Genomic DNA, 27,207 nt, shown 5'->3' with positions numbered 1-27,207 from the left:
TTTTATTTCAGCCTCACATGAGGGTACGCAGCAAATAAAGGACATACAAGATATACTAGACAAAAACCACCATGATTCATCATGTAATTTCTAAAATAGCCATTCATATGTAGGCTATCTTGCCAGTGTTTACTGAGCCAGGATGAGTATGAAGCAGCTCATCCCAGGGCTGGTTAGAGCCTCTATGACGCTGTTCTGTGACTCATCCAAGCGACCCATGAATTGTACATCAGATGTCTTAGAAGCGTCTCACATGTAGGAACACCAGAGGACACACAGACTGGCACTGCGCCATCTGGGAATCTTAAGCAGCAATCTCATTGCATCATTATAAGGCACTGTAAGCTTCCATATACTGCTGCAAACGTGGGCTGTAGGTTTGCAAAGAGCTTTGAATAATGAACATTTTACTTTGACATGCTAAATTTACAAAGCCACGTGTTTTCCTGAGCATAGAGTTTACAACAGTCAACAAATATGTCTGTCATTGTTCAAGTCATCAGAGAGAAAATGGCCAAGGTGTTGTCATAGTCTTTGCTTTGCTGCGAGCACACTTTCAGTAGTTGCTGCAGCCCAGCGCTGTATGGACTAAGGATCACCAGGTCAAGGCAGCCTGTGTTGCACATGGTCAGCTGTTTTGATAGGTCCCCCCTACACACGGAACAAACTACAAGACAAATTCCACCTTGGCGAACGCCATTATTTACGTCAAAGATCCAGATACAAGATTGCCCCATTTAAAACGCATTGTCTGATCGAAATAAGAAGGATGTCTGGGCTCAGCCTTAGAGATAGGGTGAGGAGCTCCGACATCTGGAGGGAGCTCGGAGTAGAGCCACTGCTCCTTCGTGTCGAAAGGGGTCGATTTAGGTGGTTCGAGCATCTGAACGGGATGCCTCCTGGGCACCTCCAATTAGAGGTGCTCTAGGCATATTAAACTGGTGGGAGACCCAGAACACGCTGGAGGGATTATATATCTCGTCTGGCCTGGGAACACCTTGCAAACCCCCAGGAGGAGCTGGAAAGGGTTGCTGGGGAGAGGGGCCTCTGGAACACTTTGCTCAGCCTGCTGCCCCCGCGACCCAGCTTCGGATCAGCGGTTGAAAATGGATGGATGGATGGATGGATGGATGGGTGTCTGATGGGCATACCAGAAAACTAATATCAAAGTATATAATTTGGAACACCTCTAGCTCATACTTTCATAAATTATGTTTCATGATTATTTTTGTTAAAGGCCTTGGATGCATCAACAAAACACATGAATGCTTCGGACTATGGCTACCATATTTAGCAACTAACTGTATAATATTCATAGCTGTGATTTCAGTGGTTTAGAATCACCTGAAAATGAGAATTGCTCATTATCATGCTTATATCTACATATGGAGTGAGGCCTCTTCCACAGAGTCTGCCATGTTGATTCTACAATAACCCAGGACGGACAAACCAAACACTGGCTCCAGATAGGATTGTTCGCATTTTCGCGTTGTCCACCATACATCTCCTGCACGCCTGGCACACTGGAGAAGTAATAGTTGGTTGTGATCTACAATCTCACCACTAGATGCCACCAAATCCTACATAGTAAATCTTTAAGGTTCAGCGATTTAGGAGGATATATTGGCAGAAATGGATTAAAATATAGTATGTTTTCTTTAGTGTATAATCACCGAAAAATAAGAATTGTGCTTTCATTAGTTAAGACTGAGCTGTTTATATCTACATGGGGACCAGAAGCAGAGCAGACCCCTCCCAAAATGTCGAAGCATGTACCTAAAAAGTGAATTTTTTATGATCATGGTTTATTGGTTGTTGTGTCTGAACAATTATAGATAAGTCTGAAAACATTTCATACATGAGTTAGTGCTTTAGTAAGCTACAATATGAGTCTATACTGTTAGCATGATGTTAGCTCTAAACTGCTGGATGATACAAGTTTGCTAAAATGGTGGGAATGGGGTGATTTGTGCAGATCTGATGACAAGTTTGGGGGGGACACAGTCAGTTGTGATTTTTTTTTTTTTAATTGCACGCGCTCAAATCATGCCCACAGAGCGCCTGAGATTGCCAGCATATTTCACGATTTCATAGAGGCTCATCACCATCACCAAGTCATTCAAAAAGCACTACACAGAGAATCATATGCTTACCTTTGCTGTTTATTTCTCTTAAACAGCCAATAGTACATGGAGCCAGCCATCACCCTCCTTTTCACTGCTTCACTGTTAGTTAATGCTACTTCTAGTGTCAGGGTCTCAGGCATGTTATGTCCACTCATGTTCTCATCTCTCGCCTCTCACAGATTCCCAATTCTCCTCATCATCTTCCCTTTCTCCCAGTATATGGGACTACTGTATACATCAGTGGATATGGATGATTATCAGAATATGAGCCCCTAACTGAGCTTGGCCAGAAATGCTAGTATTAGTACAGTTCTAAGAGCACAATAAATACTTACAAGTTACACAAGTTGACCCAACAAAATCAGATTTATTTAAATAAATTCATTTTATGTTTATTTATAAAAATATTTGTTCCACAATTTTCATTTATTTTAGAATTGGGAATGTGGAGTCGGAAAATACTGAAGAATATTGCAGCAGTGACAAGTTGCATGTTGTGTTTTAGCCTGGTTCTGAGAATTGCAGTTGATTTTGTTCAGGTTTAACTTAATTTTATTCTGAAAATGTTACATATTATGTAGGCCTAATTAAGATCTTTCATGTATTTGACATGTTATCTACTGCTAAAATTGGCCTTTGATGTTATTTAAAAAAAGCTTTAATAAGTAATTTGGTATTGAATTTGTCTTGCTTTGATATAGCATTACAATATATGAGATGAAAATGTTCTGTTTTACTTCAATAATCAATGGCACAATTTACCCCAACGTATTTTCTCCCAAGGCACAACTCACCCTGCATCGGTGGCAAATTGTGCCACGAGACCACTTTTTTTTTGGAAAGCCATATTTTTTAAACAGTTTATTTAAGATCCAAAGTGGTTGTTCCCAGGGATGCTCCACATCCTGAAATATATGTACATATTTCAGTTGGACGCATTACTGCCATGCCCTCTCTTTAAAGGAGCAATAAGCGAAATTCATCATTTCTAGATTGAAGGAATTAAAAAATTGCTATGTGAAGAACTAGAGGTGTAATTTCATCTGGAGTATAGCATGACCTCACACACCCTCTCTCTGTGTTGATCTCCAGCCCATTGTTTACAAGCCGGTCCGGCTGCGCGCTCATGTACGTTCATGTGAATCAGATACAATCTGACTCGGAGCTCGCTCTTCTTCTGGACAGGTACAACATAAAGTCAAATGTCTGTTTTAATTAGTGTTACAGTAACGTTAGGCATCGTAGCATGGGTTAATGTCCGGAGCTTGAGTTATTAGCGGCTGGGTCCCAGCAATGGGTCAGGCATTTCGGTTGTATTAGGTCATTAGCCCGGCAGCCCAGCTAACATTTGCAATTAGCAGAAATGTAGCCCTGTGGGCAGCCTGGCGGCTGTGTTTAGCTATTCCCCTGCCTACTTCAATGATGATGGTACCTGTAATAAATGCAATATATTTGCTGAAATGGAGGCGAGGCTCAGTGACTAGAAGAGCTGGTAGAAGCGCTCCATAGCTGCAAGCTACTCCAGTAGCCGTAGTAGCTCTAGTGCTAACTCTGGGAGCTAACGCTAACATTCCTCTCTTCTCTGTGAGCCTGCCAGGCTCCACGCTAGAGCTCGCCGGAGCCGAGAAGCAGGCTCCCGGAATGTTAGCATGGTAGCCGACTACTGCTACCGCTAATGTCCCCACGCTTCTCGGCTCCGACTCACTGAGCCTGGCGGAGAAGCGTGGGGACGTTAGCACTAATGGGCTGCCATGCTGACGTTCCAACTCTTCTCCGTGAGCCCGTGAGCACGGCTCAGTTGGAGTTGGAGCGTTAGCGTGGTAGCCGAGTAGTGCTAACGCTAACAGGAAAGCAGGGAAATAGCTAAACACAGCAGAGACCGAGAGTGAGTGAAAGACATTGCTAACTGCTAAACTAAGCTGGCTGTTTAGGTTTTATTTCCTCGCCCCTGTGGCGAGTGAATCTGCCTGCAGTGAAAGCGGGGGCTAACCGGTGCTTCCTCCTCAGGCTCCACTTCACTCAGCTGCCTGACAGACCCGCTGCTTCTTCCCACTTTAACCTGAATAACAAACAGGAGCTAGCTGGGAGCGGCTAGTGGAGCGTTAGCCGCAGCATGACTGGAGGGAAACCCAACCAGTTAGCCTCCGCTAGCTTCCCAGCTAGCGGCTCTCCGTTTGGATCCAACCAGAGCACCGAGCCCTGGTTTGTTGTTCAGGTTAATGTGGGAAGAAGCAGCGGGTTTATCGGACAGCTGAGTGAAGCGGAGCCTGCGGAAGAAACACCGGAACTGTCTGGATGTGATAGTCCGTGCTGCGGTACTCGTCTTGCCGGCACAGACAAGGCGAGTGGGAGGGGGGGTGTTGGAGAGCAGAGGTAGAGGGAGGAGTGGCTCATGACACACTTTGTTTTGCTCTACAGGCAGTGCACAACAGCGAACCTAGCGGTGAAACGATTTTGCTTATTGCCCCTTTAAAGTCACCTCAAGTAAAAACTGGCACATCTCACCCCACTCTCCCCTTCATAAAAAATGAGCCATTTCCCAGGAGGTATTTGTGCAAGTTGCAATCGGCAGTACTCACCACTAGGTGCCACTAAATCCCCCTAAATCTCACACACACACTGCTCCTTTAATATACACCTGTGTTAGTGTTAGTGCGTTTACAGTTAATGCTGGATCCTCTCCTCGGTACTTTTGGCGGGAAAATGCCTCCATACCAATCTGTCTGTCTGTGAGTCAGGCTTTTAACAGCGGGAGACCCACAATGTTCAGAGAAGAGCCAGAAGCAGAGCAGACCCCTCCCAAAATGTCTCAGCACGCTCCTAAATAGGTGTTTTATTTTGAAGGCATTGGCCGGAAGTCCGCTGTGTTTTTAGAAATGGATTATGGGGGTGCTGAGACCGTGAGGGAGGGAGGGAGGGAGGGAGGAGTTGGGTGTTGCCTCGGTCTCGGAGCTGAAGTCAGGATTCCCAGTTGAGATTCAGACCGTTACACGCCGAGAGACCGACACCTGGCCTGCGTCTGCCGCCGTCCTGCTCACTCTGTATCGAATATAACCGACTAACGGTCCGCCATGGGAGTCGAAGGCTGCACCAAATGTATCAAGTACATGCTTTTCTTCTTCAACTTCATCTTCTGGGTAAGAAGCCGTGTGTTTTTATTCACACATTGTGTGGTCACTCCAGTGGGCAGCGCCTCGTCCTCGGTGTGCTCACCGTCGGGTTGTTTGTGCTGCCTGCCCGGTGTCAGTGAACGACGGTGGATAAATCAGCAACCTCCTCGGTTATGTGAGATTTTTACCCGTTATTCCTCCTGAATAACGGGGCGACTGCTCCCTCACCACTAGGGGAGGTTATGGCGAGATGATGGTAGCTAATGAATCGTCATAAATGCGTGTGTGTTTAATTCATATTAACGTTACACACATTAATGAGGTGGTGAATGTCTTTGTTTAAACAGCAGGGCTCAACATGTCTGAGTGGAGACACCTCAGATGTAGCTCACCGTCTCCTCAGCCCCAAAATGACAACTTCACTCGACAGTTTTAGTTTGTTGTGACGTAAATCACACGTTCAACCTTCTTCAATCACATTTTAGGTCACTGACAGAAGCTCACACACCAGATGGGCTCATTATAAGTTGGCACAGTCTTGAGTTTGGAGATCTGAGATGTTGGGCGGTAGTGGAGACTGAGTCGCCTTGGTTTGGAGAATGGCTTTGTTTAGATTACATCCTCCACCCAATGTGTGTGTGTGTGTGTGTGTGTGTGTGGAGGGGGGGACTCATGGTGGTTTCCATTTGGTGAGTCAAGGCCCAGTGTTGGGTGATGGATCATGGAAACATTTGTGGGTGTTTAGTTTTTACTCCCCTTGTGTAAGAGCTGCTGCAGTTCTTTAACAGCTCCATTTGCTTTGGCACTTTGCTCTCTTTCTTAAACATTCAGCAGCCTGAAATCAAAAAGCAGCGCTATATTTTTCAAGTCTCGTAAAGGAAAATATCAACAGGGTCTTTGTGGAGCTGAACGTCAAGCAGCTTGATGGGTTGATCCAAGTGATGTGAGAAGAAACTGAGAAGAAAACGATCTCAGCCCAGTGTTAAAGATTACAGGGGTCTGCATTGGTGAGGGCGTGTTGTTGTTGTTGTTGAGACAATAGAGTACAAGATTGATTTAAAGAGAGACACTGCACAAAAGTTTATAATACTTGGACTCAGGATTTTAAAGCAACTCCGTTATTTTTTTTGTTGCATGGTAAATACCAGAAATACACTTTTCATGTTAATCATTAACCAGGAGTGTGAATTTGCATGACTGGCTACACTGAAATAAATAAGAGGGCTTCAGGCTGCTTTTTTCCATGCAGGACTACTGCTGCAGGCCGAAAAGTGGTCTTAGAGGCCATGTCTGCCAAAGCATTTTTTCGTAAGCCCAGCATATTTTTTAAATTCTTTGCAATGGGTGAGCTGTGTATTTATGAGAGTAGCATGACGAGGTGCTGGACGTTCGTCGTTCGACGTTCGTGTTGTCCATCTGACGTTTCTATTCTGAGCGCTGAGAGTTGAAAAAGGTTCAGTTTTGGGTAAATTCCTGCCCTTGTCCCTGTCAATCACAGTGGAGGAGGCGGGACAAATACCACAAACACCAACCGTCGCATCTTAAATGTACTAGTGCTGAGCAACGACAGCAATGGAGGAGAAATATGTCAATATACTGTATATTATGTTTCCTCTCATGAACCCACATATGACTTACGGGTCCGTCTTCCCTCCCTATTGCCTTCCCCTCATCTAGAGCAAGTTCTCTACCTTGCACCGACATTTTCATGGAAATTGCGTATCATTGCAACAAGGCGCAACCAAAGCATCTCAGCTGAAAAAACACTGCACCTCCAAAGCGCTCTCAGCTGGGTGTTTCCAGAGGAGCGCCTGGTGTTTTCAGCTTGGAAAAAATGCTTCAGCAGGCTTAAGGCCACAGACATACTTGCTTTTTAACCAGGCATCGACAAAGATAACCAGCTGTGTCGTGAACAGATTTGGTCACGTACTTGCACCATGCTTGTTATTGGAGGATTCCATTGGATGGAACACTAGAAAACTTAGACCGAGCAGAGTTCAGGATTTGCATGATGTAAACAAACATAGCGACACTCAAGGAGGTTACTTTGATGTAAATTCTGAGATCATGGCAGAACTGCTATAGCCAACTGTTTTAACATTTTTATTGTCAAAACAAGTCAAAACATTTTAATCGCTGAATAATAAGGACAGCTACATTTACAGCTAATTGAGCATCCTACCTGCTTGCCAAACAGCAGTCAAACAGTAAACCTTCTGTAGACAGTCCAGATGTATGTGAAGACCTGCGGCTGCTCGCTCAACTGCCTTTCAGCGGGTAACAAGCAGAGCTAGCTGCTAACAGCCACCACTGTAACTAACAAATCCCTTTAACATCTCTACCATCTACAGTCAGACACACACAACTGCTTATTTACTGCTGAATTACAGCTCAAAACTCATACTAACGGCTGACGCTGCTACGTTGTGAGCCTTTTGCGGGATAGCAAAACATCTTGGTACTGACTAGGCTATTTATTGGCGTTTACAGCCACTCAGCGCTCCAATCTCATGCATGGCCATTGTTGGCCATTCTGTTCACCTTTCCTCTCATTTCAAACGTCTGATAGTCTCCCTCTACCGTTTTTGTCTCATCTCATTGTGTTAATGAAAATGAAAGTTAGATGTCGTCATAGTTTTGATGATCATGATCTAGTATTTTTAACTTGTCAACATCTCGTCTTCGTCATGGGAAAAAAGGATTGTTGACGAATACTTTTAAGTCATAGATTTCAGTAATGAAATTAACAACAAGGATGTCATGGTAAATTGGTAAATTGTTTATTTATGGGATAGCCCCTTGAGATGAATCATCTCGTTTTCGAGGGGGTCCCAAACAAAGAGACAAACCAGACAGTAACATGGCAAGACAATCTGTACAGTACTGACGATACAAAAAGAAATACAGTACAGACATTAAGAAAAAAAGACAAATTGACACAGACAAAACCCAGACATTACAAAAAGCTCTCCCAGCCTAACACCCCCCACCCCCAGATACATGTATAATATTTGTTTGCAACAAGTCTAGAAACACAAATCCATTATTAATACGGAACATGTACATGTTAGCAAATAAATTATAAATGCAAAAATATATCACAACACCAACTATAATGATTACCCAGTCACAGCAAAGCTAATAGCAGGAGCAGTGTATTTGTAAATGAGAAAATAGAGATTTCTTAAAAAGATGAACAGAAGAAATGGTTCGAAGGGAAATGGGTAGCTTATTCCAATCAGAGGGAGCTTTATATTGAAAGGCATACCGACCAAGTTCTTTATGTATTCTAGGAACAGAGAAAAATATGGAGTCTGTATGACGGAGGTTGTACTGTAAATTGTGAGGGGTCAAGTATTGTTTAAGGTAAGGGGGATAGCTAAGGTGAATACATTTATAAATCAAAAGTAACCAGTGAAAATGCCTTCTAGCTTCGGGTGATAACCAGTTTAATGAGTCATACATGAAGCAATGATGGGTCCTGTACGGACATCTTAAAATAAACCTACACAGACTGTTATAGATGATATTGATAGGATGGAGCTGAGTGTCTGATGTGTTTTGATAAATGACGTCTGCATAGTCAAGTATGGGTAAAATGGTGGTGATGCTAGTTGGAAAGTCAGAGGATTGAAGAAGTCAGTGGGATTCATCCTCTGGGGTCCATGAATGTCCAAACAATATTTCATGGCAATCCATATAATAATTATTTACGTGTCATTTCAGTGCAGACAGTTCACAACACAGACCAAAGTGAAACTGGGGTTAGGAAAGGTTGACTTTAAGAGCCAACTGCAGTGTCTTTGTTGATCATTTACATGCGCACTCTTCTATATTAACTTTCAAATTAAAGTATGAGTGTGGCCCTCCAATGAATCCTCTGGGTGCAGATCACGCTTCTTGCCGAGACAATCTGGATGCATTAGAGAATGTTTGTGTGAGTATAAGTGCATTAAGCACCACAGGCTGACATGTTGCAGACAGATCCCTTGGTTAAGATGGATCTCCCTCAGATAATGACTGGGCCTGTGGTGAGAGCTTTAAAGTGTTGCATCCAACAGTTGTTTCGTGTGAAAATGCAATTTGAACCTCCTGTTTTCTGGTGGTTTGTTGCTTTGCTGTTGTCCAGTTCGACATGCATAACATTTGTGCCGTTGTATGTCAGTCACTGTTAAAACACATTATGCATTTATTTTTTTAAGGGTTGCGACTAATGGTTATTTTAATTTCTGATTACTTTTATTTATTTATTTTTTACTTTTAATGATTAATCATATGTGAAATTCCCCAAATAGTGAGAAATCACAACCACTGAGAGCCCACAGTCACTTCTTACATCAGGTTTTGTTCAACCAGCAATTTAAAGATATTAAATTCACAATAATATACAACAGAAAAGGTTTGCCGTTTTTCCTTGGCCTGTAGCAATGAATTGTTTTGCAATATTTTATTGATTGACTAACTAGTTAATGGAGTAATGGTGTCAGCTTTAATGTTTATGATTAAATGGCATCAGAGTTGTTTCCTCACTTGGCATCAATTATTTTTATTGATTCATGGTTGACTGCGTTTTCTAAATGGCTCCATTTATCTGTTTTTGTACCACACTTAGTACATTAATATGAACAGTTAAGTCAAGCTGTGGTTATACAGTGGGGAGAACAAGTATTTGATACACTGCCGATTTTGCAGGTTTTCCCACTTACAAAGCATGTAGAAGTCTGTAATTTTTATCATAGGTACACTTCAGCTGTGAGAGACGGAATCTAAAACAAAAATCCAGAAAATCACATTGTATGATGTTTAAATAATTAATTTGCATTTTATTGCATGACATAAGTATTTGATCACCTACCAACCAGTAAGAATTCGGGCTCTCACTGACCTGTTAGTTTTTCTTTAAGAAACCCTCCTGTTCTTCACTCATTACCTGTATTAACTGCACCTGTTTGAACTCGTTACCTGTATAAAAGACACCTGTCCACACACTCAATCAAACAGACTCCAACCTCTCCACAATGGCCGAGACCAGAGAGCTGTGTAAGGACATCAGGGACAAAGTTGTAGACCTGCACAAGGCTGGGATGGGCTACAGGACCTTAGGCAAGCAGCTTGGTGAGAAGGCAACAACTGTTGGCGCAATTATTAGAAAATGGAAGAAGTTCAGGATGACAGTCAATCTCCCTCGGTCTGGGGCTCCATGCAAGATCTCACCTCATGGGGCATCAATGATCATGAGGAAGGTGAGGGATCAGTCCAGAACTACACGGCAGGACCTGGTCAATGACCTGAAGAGAGCTGGGACCACAGTCTCAAAGAAAACCATTAGTAACACCCTACGCCGTCATGGATTAAAATCCTGCAGCGCACGCAAGGTCCCCCTGCTCAAGCCAGCGCATGTCCAGGCCCGTCTGAAGTTTGCCAATGACCATCTGGATGATCCAGAGGAGGAATGGGAGAAGGTCATGTGGTCTGATGAGACCAAAATAGAGCTTTTAGGTATAAACTCCACTCGCCGTGTTTGGAGCAAGAAGAAGGATGAGTACAACCCCAAGAACACCATCCCAACTGTGAAGCATGGAGGTGGAAACATCATTCTTTGGGGATGCTTTTCTGCAAAGGGGACAGGACGACTGCACCGTATTGAGGGGAGGATGGATGGGGCCATGTATCGCGAGATCTTGGCCAACAACCTCCTTCCCTCAATAACAGCATTGAAGATGGGTCGTGGCTGGGTCTTCCAGCATGACAACGACCCGAAACACACAGCCAGGGCAACTAAGGAGCGGCTCCGTAAGAAGCATCTCAAGGTCCTGGAGCTGCCTAGCCAGTCTCCAGACCTGAACCCAATAGAAAATCTTTGGAGCGAGCTGAAAGTCCGTGTTGCCCAGCAACAGCCCCGAAACCTGAAGGATCTGGAGAATATCTGTATGGAGGAGTGGGCCAAAATCCCTGCTGCAGTGTGTGTAAACCTGGTCAAGAACTACAGGAAACGTCTGATCTCTGTAATTGCAAACAAAGGTTTCTTTACCAAATATTAAGTTCTGTTTTTCTGATGTGTCAAATACTTATGTCATGCAATAAAATGCAAATTAATTACCGGTAATTAAAAATCATACAATGTGATTTTCTGGATTTTTGTTTTAGATTCCGTCTCTCACAGTTGAAGTGTACCTATGATAAAAATTACAGACTTCTACATGCTTTGTAAGTGGGAAAACCCTGCAAAATCGGCAGTGTATCAAATACTTGTTCTCCCCACTGTAGCTCAACTAGGCCATTCAATTGCACTACTGCCCCAGTATACAGTCACGGGAGGGGAATCGATTTATAGACCGAAGTATGTCTGACTCCACTACGATAGGGCGCTATATGTTCCCTTTCAGCTTGTTAGTATTGCACATTTTTCTGGTTGATCTATTGCGTCACAGTTGTCCGGCTGTTCCACCACTTCTTTGAACAGGTCAGCATTCTGTGGTTTCCTCCCCTACATGTATTTTAAAATATTTAACTCTTTCAACTGACACAGCATGAACTGTGTTTTCTTGTCCGTCCAGAAATGCGCGGCTCTGGATATAGATCTCGCCATGTTGTTACCGGCTTCTTCTTCTGTTAGGCATTTAATGATATTCAAATTTCCAGGTCAAAGCCCGGAGTGGAAACTGTGGAGCATGCTCAGAGCGCCTTGGGCAGTTTGGGTCTAATTGACTGTATACATGAAGGAGTTATTCGACTCCCAATCACATTATCTGGGTTAGTCCGACTTAAAGAAATTTGATTTAGTACAATTTAATTTGGACTACTTAAAAAGTTTGGTTTTAGTCGGATTAACACAATAAATCGATTTTCTCTAATGTGCTCTAAACCTACTGATTGTATGTTATTGTATGTCCAACAGGCCCCTGAAAGAAACATAAGTTTGTCCCGGGCCAGCTCAGTGTATGACACGATGTCAGTGATTAGTTTTCAACCTTTAGTTGGAACAATATGGGACAGGCTTTTTTTCATATTGGTGTTGGTGGACTCACACCTGGCCAACAGTCTTAGCCCAGGAACTCCCGACAGGAAATGCTGTTACTCCTAATGACCGTCCACTTCTGATCGCCACTAACAATACTGAATGTCATCTAAAGTGCTGGTGTTGAAAAGTGGGCAATAGGCTCTTAATTTCCCACCGCTGCACTTTACTTTAGTCTCACTGTTCAGGGACCAGAGGGTTAATATTTAAGCGAAAGCCAACAATCTAACATAGATAACAGGCAATAAGTCTGCAGTCACAGCAGCAGCGTCAGCAACCCTTCTACACAACATGCATAGCCCCTCCCCTCGTGCATCTCTTACCCTAAACACTGCCAAATGTGAACATGCAATGGTGCTGTTACCTGTTTGGGTGAGCAGGTGGGACAAGTACAGATGCATCTGGTGGCAGCCAAAATAATTTTCTAACCTGTGAATAAGAAAGGTGCAGAAGATGTGATCAGAGGTGACTTGTCCAGGCCAATCTGCCTATTTCCCTTGAATTTACCATTGTAGGGTAATATTTAGGCAAATTGTGTGCTGTGAATGCAGTGGTGTTTTCTTGCAGATGTACAGTATGTGTGTCCACATACGTATTTAAAGGTGTAAGCCAAGATAAGAAGGTGATTAGTTCTCCAGCTATCGGCCCCTGCAGGGGATTGACTGTCTTCAGCTGACTGCCCAATACAATATATAACAAGCCGACATGGTGCTGCGGCTGTGCAGGGGCAACACCCATCTCTCTCATCTCTTAACCAGCCGCACTTCTCCTATCCTCACTTCGATCACATGTAGTCTTTGTCGTGCTGATGGCTTTTGTTCTTTGGAAGCTCAAATGTGTGGGCGACTGTTTTCTTAATCTGGTTTTCTCCATTTTATTTACAATGTGGAATTTGGTTTCTGTGATTTCATCAGGCTGTTTGCAACCTTCTTAGTTAAAGTTAAATCAAGCTCCATATCCTTTTCACATAACACTAAATAAAATCCAGTCAATAATCTGTTTTTGTAGCCCTTTACAATGGAGGTAGTGACAACACCCAACTGACGTCTGTGTAAAAGGGACAGCTGGCAGGACAGGGTGTGACAGGTGTGACATTTTGACAGCGTGTTACACATGTGACCCACTGCCGGGAGATTTTAAAAGCAGTTAGCAGCAGTTGGCGGCAAACTCAAAGATAGATAGAAGAATAGCAGCAAATGTCAGCAAATTGGAAAATAGAGATGTCTGGGAACTTATCCTCTGAGCAGAGAATGAGATCAACCACCATATGACAGGGACTGTAAATGATTATCATTGCAGACGCTTATGTTTTATGCCACACGTCACTGCTGTCATGTTTCTTTTGCTTCTGCAATGCCGGCAAGGTGTCTTAAATCACTCAGTGGAGTGACATGAAGCTGCAGCTGATTGGGTTCGTGTAAAAATTCAAAGGTGGCGTAAAGACTTCGTAGCGTTCTTATGGCACGATCCCTGTGTAAAAAGGACTCATGGTAGTAGACTGAAAGCTATTGAGTTTTTAAGATTTGGTCAGACAAAACAAGCAATTTAAAATGTCCACTGGGCTTGTGACTTAGGGAGCATGGACCTTTCTCATGTTGTGATAGCACAAAGATGTTAACCAGTCCCCCCACTGCCAGCAGCCAGTGGGAGTATCTCAGAGCGTGTCAGCGACTGGTCAGACGATGATATGCCTCTGTGGGCAACGGCCAGTATTTAGCCAGTGGATCCTGGGCCAAGACTCTTCTGTGCGCTGGTTATTTTGGCTAATATTAATAAACATATACATGCATATAAATGCAGATAAATTTAAAAAAAAAAAGCTCATATAAAGTGAGATTGTCATCAGATGGTAGCCAATGGGTTCCAAGATTGCATTCTGCGTCCTGCCTCTCTCCGATACCAAAATCGTGTCCCGTTGCCTACAGATTCTACACACATATGTAGATATCTGTTTATAGAGATGAGGGGTCCCTGATTTTGTGGCAGTGCAAGAGCTAGTGCAAGGGCCAGTGTAAGCAATGCTGCGACTGTTCTGTTTTATCCTGACTGTGAAATTGCCAGTCTGTGTGGTATTTTGGTGCCTAGGACAGCATGCAGGGTGCACAGAAAGGAGGATCACTCAAGTTAGGTAGTTACATAAATAGAAGTATTGGATCGAACTCCATATACCAGCAGATGCCCAATATTGAAGCACTTGGATCAGGATCGGGGCTATAAAAACTTTATCAGGACATCCCTAGAAAACACAGTAGTGTGCTTAAAAGACACTTTAAAATGGACCCTGTTGGAGTCCCTTTCTAAATATATGTATTTTGGAAACCCCTGCTGTTGAGGGAAAAATGTGTACTTTTAATCAGTTGTAACAGGAAATTAATGTGTTGTAGGGTGTGTGACTGACTACTGCAAAATACTCACGGATATGAAGTTTGGTAAGACTGTAGATGTTAATGTGATTGTTAATGCATTACAACATTCCTCCTCCTCTTCTGTCTTACACTTTAACCCTTTTAGTTTTATTGGCTGATCTCAAAAGCTCTGTGAAAGGATCTGTTGGAGCAGAAAGGTGTGCCCGATCTGAAAAGACACTCTGACTGCAGCGTGCGGTTATTAAGCAGCCGGCTGCGCAGGCTGGCTCTTTAAAAGGGAGACCTCCTGTTTCCATAAATCACACCAGACACTTAGAGGGTTAAGAGGCTACAGAGTTGGGGGGCAGGGAAACCTCTGTGTGGTGGTATAGGAGGCTTATGGGAACTGCAGACAACACCCCAACCCCCCACTCCCCGTCCTCCAGCATGCCCGGCATTCTACAACCCCCTGTACTCTGGGCAACAGGCAGAAATAGACTCTGGAGGGAACTCTGGCAGGGAAGCTTGTGCTGTGCTGAGCTCATACTAGATGAAGCAAGCTCAGAGTTTCATTCTCATTTATGAGTCGCCCTTTGGTGTTAAGAGTCAAGTGTGAGGACTCGGTCGGAGGTGTTACCGCGGTGTTTTTCCTGTGTTACAACACATTCAAACTTGCATAATATGATCACTTCTCTTCAGTTTTTCTCAGATGGAGTCTGATACGGCCACATTGTCAGTGACCAGTAGGTGCGTTCTGCATGGTGACAGCAGGCTGTGGGAAACATGATGATGCTGGCCCATGTGTGTGGGCAGTTTTCTTGGTGTGGAATGTGTGACAACAAATGTAGTGGCTGAATGAGCAACAGATGGCCTGGTAATGTCTTTGCCATACGATGCCAAAAATGTTACCGTTTACTGAAAACTGTTAATGTAGGACTTGCCTACATAAGAAAAGTTCTAGTCATAATTAGAGCTGCAAAAATAATCAGAATATTATCAGAATCACAATATGGCCGAGAGCAATATCCAAATTGATAAGGATATGTGTCACAACATACCATCATAAAAGAAGCACTGTGGTGCAGCAGAGATGCCCCGGCCTACAAATCATATGCCAAACATAAGGGAACATCCTTGTTTGAAGGCAGAAAGCAATACCCATGAAAATATCCGCAGTATGAGGCCCTAATGCCCTCTTGACTTTTGATTTTCATACAAAAGTCCTGGTAAGCTATGTCAGTGAAGCAGCATGCACAGCACCAGGGCTCTGTTACTGAAGGCCCTGCATTTAGTGCAGTCATTATTTATGGTGTAAGTTTAACTGGTGGTTTTTGTGCCACGATTTCAAAGTGTCTGCTGTAAAATATGTTTATTACAAAATGCAGTTAGCTACCACTCTTCATATGATACTTGATTAAAGAGCTGCAACCAGCAGTTGTTTAAATTATCATTTCATCTTCAGATTATCAGATCTTTTGGTCTCTATGAAGTCAAAATGTGCTGAATGCCTTTCACAATCAGGGCCCATGTCACATGTTGACATTGCTTGTTTTGTCTGACCAACACAGTGGCATTTATTGTACTGTTTTCAGCCATTTTTACTCAGGGATCCACTATGCCTTTGCATTTTTACACAGAACCAGTCAACGACAGCATCATGCCACCTCAGGCCCTGTTTAGATGACAACTGTTTCTCTAAAAACGGAAAGTCTGTGCTTTGCATTTTAAAAAACTTCTGCGTTTATATGACGACGTTATTGAAACAATCCCCGTTCACACAGAGCCACAAAATCTACTGGAAACGCTGTAGTATGCACGCCAGGCCAATGGGTGGCAGTGTAAATTTGCAAAGCAACACCACGGCATGACGCCATGCGCCTGCGCTGAAGCGCCTTCCTCTACAACGCGGTGATTACAAAACAAAACAAAGAAGACACAATGGTGAAAGCATGCACAGATAAATTTGTCTGGATGGACGACGAGGTGGAGTTGCTACAGTAACAGATCTACACTTCACTTCAAATCAACAGGGTGAGCAGCACAAACAGAGCTAGTCGTTGTCGTGACGGTCGACTTTCTCGCGCATGCCTAGTGACTGGAACTGTAATGCGCATATGCGAAAAGTCTTTGTTTTCAGAGGAACTGCATATTGCAAGTTTACATGACAACGGAGACGCTGCCATTTCAAAAAAATTGCACTCTAGAACCTGTTTTCAAAATGTTGCGTTTTCAGGCACCCAAAACGCCGCTGTCGTGTTAACGATCGGCCAAAATGCAACTAAAGTTTACCGTATTTAGTTGAAATCGTTGTCGTATAAACGGGACCTCAGTGTGTAGTTTTAGAAAGCACACCGGTGTTTTAAAAACAAAAGAGGCGTGACATGTAACACAACAGCGTCAGCCTCTGGTGTGACATATAATGTAAGTGTTGTCAGAGCTCCATAAACAACAACAATGGCCTAACATGGCAATAATAATCATTTACAGCTGCTGTTATATGGCGGCAGATCTCGTCCTCTTCTCAGATGTTAAGGAGCTCCCGTACCTTGTTGTTTTCCCAATTTGTGGACATTTTTGGCCACTGTTTATTTTCTTTGAGTCAGCTGCTAACTGCTTCTAGCTGCTCTTTAAATCTCCCAGGGGTAGGCGCCATACCACACGTCATAAAAATGTCACACCTGTCCCGTCTATGGTCCTGTCCTGCTAGCTGTCTTTTGTTCAGACATCAGTTGGGCGCTGTAACTACCTCTGCTGCTGGCTTAAAGGGGAGATGACTCTGTCCCCCATCCCACGATTAGCTGAATAACAGCGTGACATTCCCACCTTGAACAGGCAATGTAAAAGGGCTTTTTGGGCTACTCTGTTGACATATCAGTCTTGAGTCTTCTAACTACTCCAGCTGGATTTCACCGGTTTCAGTGATTCTCTAAAGTTGAAGTGAAACTGTTCGAGCTCTATGGTTGATGCCTTTGAAAAGCTTCCAGTCCCTCTGACTCAGACTTCCCAGGTACCATATTTATAGCTCAAAGGCCATCTGATGGATTTGTGATTAACTAGTTTTGTTAGGTCCTCTAAGAAAGCACCAACTGGTAGATGTGTTGTGTGTCCTTTAGGCTGTAGGCTGTCCTGACCTCAGTCACCAGAAGTTGAAGCTGTTTTTTCTCCAGCCTCGGATTTCAGCTACGTTCCGTCTGGGCTCTCCCTCTGCTCGTCGTCGACATAAACACTGCAAATTAAACCCTTTCAAAAATCTGTTGTACCCAGTTAAACCTTCACACATGTCGGTGGTAACTCACGAGTGAGGATGTGGGGAGTTCACTTAAAGTTAGTGAGTCATTCTGTGGGGCCGCTATAGCTGTGTGTTGAATTTCTGCACTCCTGCCAGTTATGGTGTTGATCTGGTTGCTAGGCAGCGACTGGCCTTCGCTCTGGAATGGACCTCGGTTGAGAGGAGGAGGAAGAGGAGGATGGGGAGGGTGCAGGGCGTCTGAGCCTGTTTTGGTTCAAAGCTATTCACAGAAACTAGTCTTAGCTGGTCTAATTTAGACACTCTCTTTAGCCACATTCTCTGTTTTTAATGTGTGAAAGTATGAAATTAATGCAATATCCAAACCCATGTGGAGCAGAAGGGTGTCTCTTGTGTCCGTCAGCAGTAAGTGTGTGGTGCTGCTTGTTCCTGTGTGCCCGCTGAGGAATACGCTAACTCTGATTATATTTGGGATGTCTTTGTCCTAGGCCAAGCAGAAAGGACTCAGGAAGGCTTATGTCAATGTAAACCACCCTGGAGAACAATACATGTCACTAACACAGTTACTCACTGCAGTATGTGTGGGGTTTCCCCAGGGAAATTGGTTAGCAGAGGAAGTATGAAAACAAATTGAACAAAAGGGTCTCGCAGACGTTGGCTGCTGTGGTGTTTGCCTGGTTGCCTCAAATATACGCTCAAAGTATCACTACTGTAAAACACTTAAATAACTTAAAGGAATAGTTCGACAGTTTGGGAAATACACACAGTCGATATCTTGCATAGAATTAGACGAGATGATCGATACAACTTTCATGTCTTTACTCAGCCATCAGCCAGCTCACTTAGCTTTGCACAAAGACTGGAAAGAGGGAAAATGATACATCCTGCTTTTTTCCGAAGGGTACAAATTTCCCCTACCAGCACCTCCAAAACTAATTTAACACATTGTATCTCAGAAACATCAGTTTGCTTTGTAATGGGGTTTGTGAAGAGCAAGAATAGCTGTTTTATCAGCTTTCTCTGTTAATAATTGGGCTTAAAGTATGTAATACATATAGTTGATTGCTACTGAATAACTCATTTGCTTTTAACTTGTCTGCCACAAGTTATCACTGTCATCTACTGAGCTGACAGGTCTTGACAGCTTCTTATCTTCAATATAGGGTTCAACAGAATGAGATTTTCGTGGTGCTACAGTGATCTCAGAAAATACTTTGGTTTCACGTTATCACAGTTTTGCAGAAATTATTATTATCCGTCAAAATGATCTTTACAGGAAGGAAAAGGAAGCATTATTTGTGGTTGAACAAACTTGATATTGCTAAAACTGAAATCGAAGCTTGTGTAAAAAGTCTCTCCTCTGTAAGTAACTAAAATAAAGATGAGATTCTCGATCTGGTTTTAGTTCTTTTTCCCAAGTTGTCGACTATTAAATTCATTACTTACTAATTTGGTAGTTGATTAATGAGTTTGAGGTGTTTTTTTTTTTTGTTTGTTTTTTGTTTTTTTTAACAAAAACAAGTCAAAATTCTCTGCTTCTATTAAGTGCAACACACACTGCCGCCGGCGCGGCGCTGTGGCCGCCCCGCAACACACATTTGCAGCGGCGCACAGCGGCACCGTCGACACTAAAGTGTATTTCCCACCCCAGCCCGCTGGGTGGCTGTACCTACACTAGTTGCCAACGGTTGCCAACTGCTAGTGACGGAAGAAGAAGAGGAAAAACTTTGAGGCAACAACAACTTGGATTTCCACCTCAGTGATTAATTTTTCCTCATCCATTACTATACCAATTGCTACTGTCCAAAAACAACCACAAACAACAACAGAAACGGTAGGTGGCGCCAAATATCGTCTCTCCTAGCAACCGGAGTTGATAATACGGCGGCCGAGACGTACATAAAAGGCTTTTCTCGCAGCGCCGGCCGTGCTGGAAATAAAGCAGCGGGCTGAAACAGAGCGGCGTGGTGCGGCGGCCGGCGCCGGTATGGGTTTGTTCATAGAATATAATGGAGGCAGGCGTTTTGACGCACGGTGTATGGCGGCGGTGTGTGGTGCACTTTACTCTTCTGTGACCGTAAACTGAATATTGTTGGTTTGTGGACAAAACAAGATGTTTGAGGGTGTCATCTTGGGCTTTGGGAAACACTGATTGACTTTTTTTTTTTTTAACCATTTTCTAACATTTTATAGGCCAAACAACTAGTCAAGTAAATGAATATTGTCATTAGTTGTAGCCGTAATCTTCAGTGTTCTTCATTAAATGTTTGAAATACCACCTCCGCGGTTTGGCACTGTACGTCACTGATTGTTTATGTTGTAAAAATGTTAGACATTTTGGGAAATAAACTACTCACTTTCTTCCAGAGGGTGAGATTAAAGTAAAGATTGATTTTACTATCATGTCTGTCTGTCAAATATAAAGCTACAGTCAGCCAACATAGCTTTGAACAAACACTGGTTTCACACTTCAGAAATGTTGGTGGTTGGCAAATTCTGTTACCATTATACAGAGCTTGGCAAGCTGGTTCCCCTGTTTCTTTGGGCCAAGTTAAGTTAGCTGCTTATGGTAGCTATTATTTTTTGGGCGATTCGGCCTTAAGTGACAGGACAGCTGCAAAAAGCTCAGCCTGCGTGGGGCACACGCTCCACCAGGCGAGCCAGAGGTCGCCCCAGTAGCTTCATTGTTAGCGTACAGACGTGACAGTGGTATCAGTCTTCATGTCAAACATTAGGCAAAAAAGTGAAGGAGTGCATTTCCCAAAATGTCCCAACTTTTCCTTCAGTGGAAGTGTTAAACCCCCATTAAAGGTCCAGTATGTGGGATTTATGTCATCTAGTGGTTCGGTCACAGAATTCAAACGTATCCCGTGTGTCAAGTGTGCAGGAGAACTACGGTGGCTGATGCAAAAATGTGAAAATGCAAATGGCCCTATCTAGAGGCAGCGTTAGATTTGTCTGTTCTGGGCTACTGTAGAACAACATGGCAAACTCCTCAGAAAGGGAACCAGCTCTCTATGAAGATAATAAATGGCTTATTCTAAGGTAACAGAAACACAATGATTCTTATTTTGAGGTGGTTAGAAACCAATAAAAACATAGGCATGAACATTATATTCCATTACTGCCAATAAATGCCTCTAAATCCTGCACACTGGACGTTTCAGGTTAAAGCTGTGAAATAACAGGCAGCAGCCAGTTTTATCTCTTTTATCTGTAGTTAAAAAAAAAAAATGAAAATTTAAAACATTGGTAGCTCATGTTTTCCTCCAGACACAGTGTTGTGATGACATAAAACTGTAACATCCTGAGTGTGGATCGGTCTCAGGATTTCTGTTTCATGGCGCTTGATAAATGTGAAAATGAGAAAAACGTATTAACTGAATGTACTGAACTGTGGGAACTAAATGTGTGGTGTTGTATGTTGCAGCTTGCAGGAGGTGTAATCCTGGGTGTGGCCCTGTGGTTGAGACACGACCCCCAGACCAGCAACCTGCTGGAGCTTGAATTAGACGGCAGCCATGCACCCAGCACCTTCTACATCAGTACGTATCACATCTGCACCATCTCTGTCTGTCTCCGTCTCTGTCTACACACTGTTTTTTTTGTCTTTTGGAAAATCTCTTGCTCAAACCCGAGGACACATTTCCATCATAGAGAGGCTTGTGGCAAAAGAAAACATCTGTTGCCGCGCTCAACCTCGTTCACTACTGAATCACACTCGGAAAATGTCGGTCTTTTTGGCAATTCTGCTCATTTACATTATTTCCACACGACGACACTGCCCTTTGTCCATCAACCAGACCAAGTTAAATGTTACTCAGTGGATTTATTCAAATGGAAATGCCCTCCTATGTCATTTAGTCTTTTAATTATTCTCATCAGAGCCATTTTTATGGAGTAAAAGGAAAGCCCTAAAGTAAAAAACACACACAACATACTCATGTCTGTGTCATTCTATTTTACTGATACCACAAAACATGTAGGGCTATGTTCAAAATAGCACAAAGTACAGTACATGCCCATATACACGGTTCCCACAGTCATGGAAAACCTGGAAAAGTCCACGAAATTCCACAAGCTTGTTTTCAAGGCCTGGAAAAGTCACCGAATTAGTAAAATCCTTTGATGTGTATAATGAATTCATTGTTACAGTAACCTTCCATGAATAAACTTCCACATAATGTAACTTACCAGTGCATTTAATTTATGTAGCCATTGACGTAAGGTCGCTCTAATATGCGTCAGTGCACGAGGTTTCGTTTATCATCACGTCTCCCTGCGTTCTGTCTCTCCTTCCAGTTAGCTGGCATTATGTTTGAATAGAGCTTGAGTCTGATATGTTTGAGCAACGCCAGACAAGTGGGCCAAGAAAACAAGTATTGTGACAGTGTGACTCACGTTTATGCATCATTGCCTCACTTCTACTTTAAATTGCATTGAATTTTGGGTAACCTTGGGCTTTCACCTTGTCACTCAGAGCACCAGTTCACACTTTGGTTTAGTTGTCTGAAAGTACAGCATGGTAGGCCAAAGTTTCAGAGCTTTTTCAAACCACACTGTCAGCTGTCACTCGCCCACTCTGAGAGCTCTACTGCTCCGTGTCTGCAGTGTACTACAGTGCACTATACAGTGCTATTTATCTGATACCTTATAAATGATAAAGCCAATGGGATTTTTCCATTGGATTTGTATTATTGCAGAAAATAAGCTCTGTGGCAAACAACACCAGATGAAACTTACTGTTTTATTCCACAAGACAATCTTCACTAGTGAACACCGCTTTTATGTTTTTTGAAATGTACATGTAGTTGCCAGAAGTGAAAAGCCACACTCAACAAGCCTGTAAAGCTGCCAATGACATGATAAAGTACTACTGACAGCAACCGCCTTTTTTAAGGCACCTAAAAGCTTCTAAATTCATTTAATCGCTGACCTTATTAAGAAGTCTTACCAAAAACCATTCAAAAAACCATTTGACTTTGAGACGAGGAAACCGTACATGCAAAAATGCTAAATCATTTCCGCATTTTAGGACTCACGTTATTACATTTAATATAACTTGGCTTATTTGATCACCATAACCTAAAGCCTCTTTTCCACTGCACAGAAAAACCTGCTAACATCAGACTTTTTAATATTATGGGAAAAGTTTTAATTGACATTCACACCCGGGTCAAATGACTCCGCAGTAGTCATGGGTATTTATTGGCCCTGAATGGAAACAGCACCCAGGTAAACGTGCTGATTTTAGCCCTGGCGAGATGCAATGACGCGCCACCACAAAATACTGCCCGTCTTCAACCAGGCAGCACTCAAACATTAATCCAAAACAGTCTGCACCAAGTTTGAAAAGAAAAAAGACTTAATAAATAAGAGATATAAAAAGAAGTAACCGTCGTAAAGTTCTCACTGGCCTCCAAGCTGCTTTCTACTGGTTACTAACCTGTTTTCTGGCCTGTTTGTAAACCAGCACAGAGCCGTGTACTCAGCCATGGTCTTCTGGCAATAAAAAAGGAGTCTTAAGCCTATTTTTAGCAGGTTTACCAGTGTTTAAAAAACCTGTGTACACGTTCTAAATTTGGTGAAGGGGTATAAGAGACCGTGGGTTTATGCCATATCCAAATAAACAGAGCTGAAGCAGATTTACTTTGCACTATACTCCTCAACGGAGCGATGTTGTCAGTGGAAGATGAGACTAGATGTAGATGTGTCAGAAGAACAGTACAGACATATCATGGATTTCTTGTGAACAGTGAAGTGAGATTTAATGGTTGGTCCACATAAACTCTTAACGGCCACAATAAGTGAATCTCCTTCAGAGCCCTTTGAAGCCCTATTGATTAAGATGAGTGTGATAATTTATTATTAATAAGTTTAAGACCTGATATATAATTACAAGGTCCAATCCCTGAAGAGTTTGATGGATAGTAAGAAAGTTTTTGTAAATTACTTTTAAAAACGCAACACTTAGGAATTAAATTACAAACAGCACACATCATCACCTACATGATAGTTACAAAGAACTGTGACCACAAATGTGACCATTTCTGCTCACTGTGGTTCACTGAAACAACAGTACGCAGACTCTTCTGCTCTCTCCAGATAAAACGGATTCTCAAACTAGATATCTGTGCTCTACTGTGAATCTGGTGTCGATGGTCCATAGCTGTATGTGATTGGATTATTTACAATGACAGCGGTGACAAGTGGTGAAGATGCGAAAAGTATTAAGTTTTAATCATGTTTTCGTCTTGTCGCATTGCACATTTCACCCAATAGTTGTAATTGTAGTAATAGTCCTGCACTGCCCAACATTTCACAGAGATCGGGAAGTTACCTTCTGTCGAAACGTATTATTTTTATCAGCTTTTACCTGTAACCAAACAGCCAAAGAAGCTTAAACCCTGTGTGGTGGAAGGTGGGCAGCCATGATAGACCTGCCAACGACAAAAAACTAGGAAAGCAAGATATTGGATTTTTTGCCGATATCCGATACACTGATGTATAACAACTTATTTGACCGATAACCAATACCGATATATCCACTTTTTTCCCACCAAATTTTAGTGATCATCAAGTCTCTTACGTTGTGGAATCAGCATCATATTATACATGCATACTCTTATCATGACGGCCCACAAGCAGATGGAGACATGAAATATGATGCTTTTCAGTGTCTGTAATATTCATTCATTGTGCAAAATAAGGAAAAGCATGTTGGCCGATTCTGATTTGGCTGATACCGATGATGTTCGGATATTATCGTGCATCCCTAAAAAAAACCAGAGGTTAATGATCCATTTGTGTTGTGATCAGTTGTTCTGATCCCTAAAGTTTAGGGTCACCAATCAAATTGTATTTAATAAATGAGGAAGAAGAAGAAAAGGCGGCCCAAGGCACTTAAAAAGCTTTATTAAACAGGCTAGTTCATGTAGAACAGATAAAAATTGCCAACATGTTTCGGCCTGAGTTGGCCTTCGCCAGGGCAAATTGCCGACTCAGGCCGAAACATGTTGGCAATTTTTATCTGTTCTTCATGAACTAGCCTGTTTAATAAAGCTTTTTAATTGCCAGAGTGCCTTGGACCGCCTTTTCTTCTCTCTCATTATGCTTCCTTGCCGAGGACCAAAGAGCACCTGCAGTTTTTAAAATTTTTTACCTTTTTGAACGCCACTGCCCTCCTTCCTTTGTCTTTTCTTTGTATTTAATAAATATTGATCTTTTGCACATTTTAAGCAGAGAAGCGTAACCAGGTGCAGGGTTTCACATTCGCCTTGGCTAGAAATCCTGTATGCAACAACACATCTGTAACTTGTGATTATACTTTTTGCATTGTCTCTGGCAAACAAACTAATGATTAAATAAATAAATAACATCTGTCTAAACTGAATAGTAGGGCTGCAACAAACAATTTTTGATTGCCCAGTTACCCAGGGAAAGCAAAATGTCATGTTGCGCAGACCTGCCCGATTGCACAAGCTGCATATAAAGAATTAAACATGTTGTTTTTTTCCGAGCTGATGATAGAAGGAGCTGAAGAGTGAGCCATACCACTTCCTCCTCGTCTCTGTCGACAGTTGCACATGATGTGCAGTGCTTGTGAGAAAATGAAAGGGGGTAAATACAAAGTTTATGAGCTGAAGCGCAAGCGAACATTTCAATTATCCTGTAAACAGGAGTTTAGTTGGGCAGCGAGGCAGCAAGGATGTGGGCGAAGCTCCAACCATATAGTGCACAAGTGTGCTGCAAGTTTGAGGACAAAGCAGATCAGTCATTTTTTAAAGGAATGTCAAGTTAAAATGGAGATAAAACATGTAATGTAAAACATATTTTAAAGATTAAACATGAACATAAGTTTAGTCTTTGTTAAGTATCATTTTTTTTTATTTTTTATAATCCAAATCAAAAATTAGGTAGCCTACTAGAATAATATAATCAATTGCATTTTCAGTCCTACTAAATTCATTTAGCTGCTGCAAAATGGCTGAGGTGAGATAAACAGACTGAAAACTTTTATCTTATTAGATAAATCAGATGTCAACAGTTTTCCTTTATGAGCATAATTTACAGTTGAAAAAAGTATTAAATCACAATTGTAAGGCAGCACTCAGCATATCACAACATATGTAAAATCGCAATGATATTGTGACTTAAGTATCGTGATCCCTTGGTGATCCCCACCCTACTGACCACGAAAAAAAAAGACATTGTCGTCATAGTGTAGCCTTGTTATGTTTATCTTATAATAAACTTTTGAAATTGCATGCCCACATTGTCCTTGTAGTATTGAAAATGGTATTTAATATCAATATTTTTCAAGGTATTGTGTTAAAGTCAGAAAGTCCGGTATTGTGAAAACACCAGTGTTGTCTACAGTAACACATAAAATTGTGAATGGGGCCTGTCAGAAGAGCCCCGGGTCATGTCCTCAAACTGCTGGTTTGTGCGACAAACATTTCTAAACCCTCCCAAAAAGTTTTCTGTGATATAAAATAAAAAAGGGCAGTAAATCCTCGCATCTGACAAGTGGGAATGTTCGGCATCTCTGCCTCATAATTGACTGATTGTTAATCTTCTCTTGTTCAACTCGCCGATTAGATTAATGCGTTTATTGTTTCAGCTCCGCTCAACAGTGTCCCGTCAGTCAGAGCATCGTTTCATGCCCTCACACACACACAGTACAGTACAGGGCGTACAAAGCTGACCCCCTGTGACCTGGACGTGAGAATAATAAACTGGTGTGAAAAACGTTACGATGAAGTCGGGTGGCCCCGCCTCACCCAAATCCCCAGCGACTTGTGACCAGGACTAACGGAGGCCACACAGCTCATCATATGACTCTGTTAAAGTCTTGCCCTCCCACATGAAAGTTAGCCGCTGTCAGTTTTCCAAATCTGCAAACCAGCAGCCATATTACCTGTCAGTTCCTTCTGTCTGCATGAACAAACTGAGTCATCTGCCTCATGAGGAAGAAGTGAGATGAAAGGGAAGGCTGTAGGAAGATGCAGAACTGGTATAACTACAAAGCAAATGTGAGATAGTCTCATCTACATCGAAAATACTGCTGCAGAAAAAAAGGGTGGGTGTGTTTGGTGATTGTTTTCTGCGTCGTCTGAGGCAGCATAGCTGTGGCTGTTCAATGAAAATAGGCTCGCCAGTCAGAGAGAAGCTACTGAGGGACTTTCTCTTGAACAGCCTCAATGATTGCATCCGACCCATTACATAAAGCCTCCCTCTCATTCCCGAGGAGGGGAGAAAAAGCCTCGTCGGTAAAGGAAAAAATTCCTCACTGGCCCTCCCTCCTCCTCCTCCTCCTCCTCCTCCTCCTCCTCACCGACCCCACCCTCTTCTTCCCTCT

The 27,207-nt window shown here is 42.6% G+C and overlaps 1 protein-coding gene across 1 annotated transcript in view; it reads left to right on the top strand.

The window, feature by feature from the left end:
* Positions 1-5,060: 5,060 nt before the first annotated feature.
* Positions 5,061-27,207, top strand: part of LOC125900993 (CD81 protein-like) — a 45,197-nt gene continuing 23,050 nt past the window's right edge. Inside the window, exons 1-2 of the mRNA XM_049596344.1 lie at positions 5,061-5,263; positions 21,277-21,391. Coding sequence (XP_049452301.1) covers positions 5,198-5,263; positions 21,277-21,391 — 181 coding nt within the window. The 5' untranslated portion in view covers positions 5,061-5,197. The remainder of the gene's footprint in view (positions 5,264-21,276; positions 21,392-27,207) is intronic.

Source organism: Epinephelus fuscoguttatus, linkage group LG2 (genome assembly GCF_011397635.1).
Source record: "Epinephelus fuscoguttatus linkage group LG2, E.fuscoguttatus.final_Chr_v1".
Classification (NCBI taxonomy): Eukaryota; Metazoa; Chordata; class Actinopteri; order Perciformes; family Serranidae; genus Epinephelus; species Epinephelus fuscoguttatus.
Note: the sequence above shows the minus strand (reverse complement) of the source record. Positions and strands in the feature narration are given on the sequence as shown.